Source organism: Melanerpes formicivorus, unplaced genomic scaffold (assembly GCF_026170545.1).
Source record: "Melanerpes formicivorus ecotype bairdi unplaced genomic scaffold, bMelFor1.0.p_v2 SCAF_6, whole genome shotgun sequence".
Lineage (NCBI taxonomy): Eukaryota > Metazoa > Chordata > Aves > Piciformes > Picidae > Melanerpes > Melanerpes formicivorus.
Window position 1 is genome coordinate 20,475,477 of NW_027142358.1, and position 6,815 is coordinate 20,482,291.

Here is a 6,815-nt window from a genome sequence, read left to right on the forward strand (position 1 = left end):
AATCACAAGCTATTCTTTCTTACATACTTTGCTGCCGTAGATTTTAGGGGTTTTAAGTGCTGTCTTTTTGGGAGTTGGAAACTTTATAAAGGAAAAAAAATGTATCATGGTTTATAAGAAAATATGGATGTAATAACAACTATAGATGTGTGAAACAACATTCTTAAATGTTGTATTTATTAACTTGATAAAAAACTCCACAACAATAATTTTGGTAAATGAGTTCTATAATAGTAAACATTGTAATGTGTACAGCTTGGCAAGGCAATGTTTAAAACTGGTGACTGTCTGCTTTGGGAAATAATTCACAGAAGTGCACAAACGGATTGTTGATTTAGACACATCCTTGATAAGGCTTTTCCAGTTTCAAATTTTTGGAGTGCTTGTCTCAAGGGAAGAGCTAGAAGAGCAGAAAGGGGATAGCTAGCATGAAGAGAAAATGAGAGTTGGTAGAGAACAAAAACTGACAGGAAAATATGGCAACTTTTACTCTTTAAGCTGTCTCAAAGAAAATAATTTAAACACTTAAGATGCCCAAGAGGAGCCTGAAAATTGGCTCAGTACAGGGGAGGGAGGGAGGTCTTTCCTGTAGTTCTGGGATAAACTGTATTTTCCTTTGAAGAAGAGAAAGCCATTGTTAAGAAAAATATTGAAGACTAACTGTATTAAGGGGTGAATTGTGAAAGGGAAGTAAACTTTATAAATTATTACTTCAATGTGTTTAGGGTTTAATTTATAACAGAAGTTCTCCTGAAATTTTCCCCATTAGCTATTTCTTGAGCGTGAGCGAGCAGCACAGCTGGCTGAGAGCCAGACAGATGAATTGATTAAAGAAGCTCCTACTGCTCAGCATGATAAGAGTGGGGAATGGCAAGAGACAAGTGGGGAGATACAGTGGGTCTCCACAGAAAAAACAGATAGTACTGAAGAGAAAGATAAGAAGGAGGAAGATGATGAAGAACTTGATCTTAATAAAGGTACGTTGTCTGACTGTGATGAGCTCAGAAAAGGCAAAGAACACTGTGAGTGCATAAATTCCCACCTTGTCCTCTGCTTCTTATCTACATGCAATCTCTTGGCCTGAGATTTCCTTAGTGTATCCCCCAGGAGAAACTGGTACAGATCTTTATGAGCAGTTCAGAGCTGAAGCACAAGTAGTGGAAGAAGTGCTGGTGGCACTTCTTTCCTTAATAGTACCTTCTGTAAGTTCCTTTTCAAAAACAAAAGCCAAACCTTCTTAGAGACATGTAAGAAATATTCTGGAAGTGATGACTTTTGGACTATAATCTTGTTCTTCTGAAATAGTCCTAAAGGTGACCTGCCTTAATTTTTGTTTTGTTTGCAGTTTTTGGTGTGTGTTTGTTTTTTAGAGTATTATGGCCTGTTCTTGTTTCATGCTATTAAGGTTTTTTCCTGCCTTCCTTGTTTGCATGTATGCTTTTTTTGTCCTCATCTTCTTTGTATCTGAGTGGTTTCCACTCCATCTGTGGTATCTTGGGTGTAATGCCTTGATGTGCTGCACTGTTGGTAGTTTCTTGCAGGAATTTGAGTATCTCTAAGCTGAGTTACATAGTTTCTCTGGACAATGTATCGAGTGTGAAACAGCAATCCTTCTTGTTTAATGTTCTAATAGGTGCAGTGTATTACTTCTAATAATGTTATAATCTTCTAATAGGTAGGTGTGGATATGAACTTTTCCAACCTTGCTTTATATCTTGCCTTCATTTTGTAGCTTCCCCAACTGGTGTCTGCAGCTATTTGTGGTTTGCCAAAAAGTGCTGAGTCATTAGCACAAATTGTTTTATCCATTATCCTTAACATAAGAAACTTCCTATAGTGGAAGTGTTACTGGCTTGAAGTATCGCATGAAACTTTTATATTTGTATTTTGGTGTGTTAAGCATACAGTTTGCACATTAAAATGGCAATAAAATTCCAATAGAATGAGTTGAAAGCAAATGAATTCTGTTGTTCTGTTCAGGAATGTGCCACTGAGTGAGCAAGTACAAATTTTTGTCTGATTTTATTTTTGCCTCTGAAGTCTCAGTCCAAAGGCTTATTTTGTTTTGACAAAAAAGAATTCTGAAAAGCAATAATGAAAGATTGTATTTGAAGCAGTAAAAGATAGCAGCTGCATAGAGAATACAATACACTCTGTTGTCTCTCTTTACAGCTCTTCAGCATGCTGGGAAGCACATGGAAGACTGCATTGTGGCCTCATACACAGCATTGCTTCTAGGCTGTCTCTGCCAAGAGAGTCCAGTAAGGGAATCAGTCAATAGCTTTCTCTTAAGTCCAATACCATTTTTAGTGCAGTAATAATGTGCAGTACTGAAATGGGTTTGTTACATTAGGACTCAGTGTGAGCTGGTACATTGATGAAGCTGCACCAATGTATATAGCTTTGTGAAAAGTTGCCAGTTGTAGTGTTTGGAGGGATGCTGGCCGTCTGTTCAAGAATTCTCAACCCTTGAAATAATAAAGGGAGATTGTCTCCATGTCAGGAGAGTAAGCTGGTGAGGTTTTTAGTTGCTGACAATCCTGTAGGTCCTGGGGAGGTCTGAGGGTGAGAAGGATCTTTATTGTTGTTTCCTAAAAGAGATAAACACTGTAAACATATGAGTATTGCTCTAGAGAGACTTAAATCCTAGAGATGACAGCAAAAGCCATCTTAATAATGCTAGAATATGCACATATGCAGTGATACAGCTTTGTGTCAGAAAAATATTTTCCAAATTAAAACAGATTTTTACTTTGTTTCTTAGATCAATGTGACTACTGTGAGGGAGTACTTACCTGAAGGAGACTTCTCGATAATGACTGAAATGCTCAAAAAATTTCTCAGTTTTATGAATCTTACAGTAAGTAGTGTGTATTTTAAATTGCTGCATGTAGACGTTTTTGTAGGTGTGCTTTCCATTAATAGTCTGTACGTTTTCAGAAGGATTTAATGTTTTTCAGTTTGTTTCTTCAGAAGAGCATAGCCTGATTTTGGTTTTAATTATTGAAAACCTATTTAGCTGCTATTTGGTAGTAAATGGAACGAAGCTACTTTGATTCCATTTGATTGTGACTGGGCAGGAAATACTTTTTAATCCTCCCCCTGTACCTAACTGCTTTTACTGCTGCTTAATTCTAAATACTACAATTCTAAAATGAACCTAGCTCTCAAATATGTTAAAGAGGTATTGCAAATGCTTGTTTGTTACTTTTGTTTTCTATTACATTTTCCAGTGTGCTGTTGGAACAACAGGCCAGAAATCTATCTCTAGGGTGATTGAATACTTGGAACACTGCTAGATACTTAACTTCCGCTGCAGGCACTCTAATGCTGGAGCTACCCTTAGACAAAAGAAGTCGTCATGAAAGAAGTCCTTGAAGGATATACCAAGAGCATTCATCTGTGTCATTCGTGTTCGGATTTTTAAGGCTACCTGGTCTCTTAACCGTGCATTCAGCATTTTCTAAAGACAGTTACTACATCAATCTGCAACTATCAAAAATGAGGGGGAAAAGGTTCTGAGGAAAGTAAATAAATGAATTATGCTGTTTATGATGCAGTGCAGTATTTAAATATTTTTGGCAGGGTTTACCCTCCCTATCTTTTTTTCTTGCTTTGTTCGTGACAAGTTTCAAGGGGAAGAACTTGCTGCTGATAGTGCAACTGCTGTTTACTGTTGAGCCACTGTTTCATGCCAGCCAGGTGCAAAGGCAGCTTAGCTACTGAGGTATCAAACAAATGTTCTAATAAAGAAGTTCTGGACAGCAGCACTGCTCCTATTTGAGTTTAATTTGCTCTTGCTTTTTTATTACTAGATTATTCCAAAATCATAAAATATAAATTTCTAAATACTTTTGTGATCTTAACTACTGTCTATATTTAAAATTTGTTGGAATCCAAAGAGGCAAGGATTGGATAGTTTATTTTTTATACTGTTTTGATTGAAATTAGGTTGTTGAGCGATTTCTCAGTTCTAAAACTACCATGGCCCATGTACTGTAAGCTGATAGACCATAACACTTTGTAGTTCCAAGAAGCATTCAAACTCATAAACATACAAAGCCATTTGAGGGTATGTTATCCACAAAAGAAATCCTAGCTGTTAAAACTTGTGCCCTGTTTAAAAGACAGAAAGGAAAAAACAAAACCAACTTAATCCCAGGGTAGTTTACACATTTAATAAGGAAAAACTTGAAATGCTGTTACAATTTGTTTGAAGGAAGCACTCAAGATGTATTTTATAATGCTCAGTACAAAGAATTTGGATGTTTTAGGGGGAAGAATTTTCAAGAGGCTAAAACACCAATGGGGATTAATGTTTCCAGCTGACATAATCTTTCTATTTCATTCTTCTGTAGTATGACAAAGTTAAATGCATACAACACAAAGCCTTAAATTGCTGATATAGCTAAGATTTTGTTCAGTCTGAGGTCTAGTTCACAGCAAAGCATTGTGTTTGAAGACTCAAATGGAACAAAGAATCCCAGAAAATACATTACTTTTTTTCTTGCACTCATTATTCAGACCAACAGAATTGGTAATTATTTTTATTGAGATGGTCTAGAATATTTGCAGACTGTTCTGAGATCTGCTTCATTGACATTTTAAAATACCTGTATAGGTAGTTCCATCATGTTATTCCATTGAATTTGTAAAACTTGAAGCCATAAAAATATTAGTTCTATGTATAATGAGGAGGAAATAACAGGAAATCTAACCTGCTTTTAGATCTTGTGTTATCTCCATGTATAAAGTTAAGAACTCGTGCTTTTGTATCAGTGCCAGCTGTAAATTTTTACATACAGTGGCTGCCTTCTATGTCTTCCTATTTTTGATAATGCAGATTGTTGGGAATTCTGTAAGGAAGTAACTGATTAGCAGCAAAAATCCTGTGTTGGTCATACTTTTTTGCGTTTTCTCTCATCACCTTCTATAACTTAGGGTATCAGTGTAACTTAGAAAAGTTTTTGAGGTTGTATTCCCCTTAGTTAAACAATCAGTATTGGGAGAGAAAGACCAGCTGTATGCAAATGATGGACAGCAGGAGGAAATGATTGACTATTTTGCCCATCTACTTTTGCGATTTTAATGATTTTTTTTGCTTCTCATGGGATTTCAAATCGATCATTCTGTAGTTTCCTATGGAGAGACGGCAAGAGAAAATACAATAGAGATGTCACGATGGGGGAAAGCAGGGACAACTACCTTTCTTTGTTACACTGGTAATTGGTTGGGAATTGATTTACCTCAGTGTTTAACAGTTTTTTTTAATGTAATTAATTGTCAAGCACTGACAAATGCAGATTACTTTTTTTTTTTTTGAGGGTGGGGGGAGAAATCACCCTATGAACTGCAGTGCATTTTTGTGTGTTAGACCCTCAAATAACTCTGCATTGAAGGGTACTTGAGGCCAACTTACAAATTAAAGTTTTAAAGTAACTTTTTTTCCATTGTAAATATATGTGTAAATACTCTCAATTGGAAATTAGAACAGTAGAGTACTTTTCTGAATCCAATCCTATTTTTATTTTATACAGTATTTCTCAGCTGTGATCTTTGGAGCAAAAGCCAACGGCAGGAAAAATAGTTTGTACCAGTTTCATGAAGTATGTCTTTGGGTTTTTGTAAATAATTTTAACTCAAATAAAATTGCTACTTTCAATACATATCTTGTCTTTTAACATGCAATAAAACACTCCTCTGAGTGATTGCAGAAAGAAGGCAGTGTCAGGTAAATTGTTAAAAGGGAGAGAAAGAAGGGGAAAGAAAAAAAAGAGAAGAAAAGGAGGGAAAAAAAAATAGTGGAGGGGCATCCTGAAGGTAGTGCTCATTTTTTCACTGGTGAGTTGGGACAACAAAATGTAGTGCCTGGACCTGGGGCTTGTGGCAGTCACACCAACAAAACCTTAGAATTTTGCGGAGATGGTGTTCTCAGTCTTGTGATGCATTTTGGAGTTCACATAAATTGCTTGTGATCTTTCAGCTGAAGGGGTATACAACAACTCTGAAGAACTGTAGTTAGAATAACCCAAAGATGGTAAAGCACAGGGGAAAGAGGGCAGTTCTTACTATGGTGATAATTTTCACACTGGGGGGCAATGCTAATGGCTTCCTTATTCAGTGAAAAATGAGCAAATTACCATGAGCGTTGCTGTTTCTCCGTTAATCTCAACAATGCTTTAATGTCAGGATGGATTCTCTTCCCATGGATTTTCTCCTTATTTGATGCAACTAGGTACAGATCCAATATGCAATAATTCATGAGCTGTAAAGTGAGTTCAATATCATGTATCATCTCAGTGCCACTTGAACAAGCATCAGCATAATGTAATTTCAGTTCTGTGATGTAAAGGGCTGTTACCGAAGGTTGAAATATGGAGCAGTATGTTATTAGTATGTGGCCCTGTAGGAGGCAAATACAGTGTTATGTAAGCAAATGTTTCTGAAACAAAAAGAACCCCATCTAGTAAAAGTATTTCCTCTTCACTACTTTGTCAGTAGCTAGGTAGTGGAAGCATTATGTGTGAATGCTTTGAGATTACAGCAGCATTTTCAGATTTCATAGAACCAGTAAGGTTGGAAAAGACCTCAGAGATCATCAGGTCCAACCTATCACCCAATACCTCATGGCTACTAAACCATGGCTTCAAGTGCCACATTCAGTCCCCTCTTGAGCATCTCCAGGGATGGTGACTCCACCACCTCCCTGGGCAGCCCATTCCAACGGCCAACAACTCTTTCTGTGAAGAACTTTCTCCTCACCTCAAGCCTAAACTCCCCCTGGCACAGCTTGGGACTGTGTCCTCTTGTTCTGG

General features: G+C 36.9%; 1 protein-coding gene across 6 annotated transcripts in view; it reads left to right on the forward strand.

The window, feature by feature from the left end:
• Positions 1 to 5,666, forward strand: part of WAPL (WAPL cohesin release factor) — a 144,815-nt gene extending 139,149 nt beyond the window's left edge. For all 6 annotated transcript variants that reach the window (XM_068140030.1, XM_068140033.1, XM_068140035.1 and 3 more), the window contains 4 exons: positions 770 to 977; positions 2,173 to 2,261; positions 2,765 to 2,860; positions 3,234 to 5,666. In XM_068140030.1, the coding sequence (XP_067996131.1) occupies positions 770 to 977; positions 2,173 to 2,261; positions 2,765 to 2,860; positions 3,234 to 3,299 (459 nt within the window). In that variant the 3' untranslated portion in view covers positions 3,300 to 5,666. The remainder of the gene's footprint in view (positions 1 to 769; positions 978 to 2,172; positions 2,262 to 2,764; positions 2,861 to 3,233) is intronic.
• The last annotated feature ends 1,149 nt before the right edge of the window (positions 5,667 to 6,815 follow it).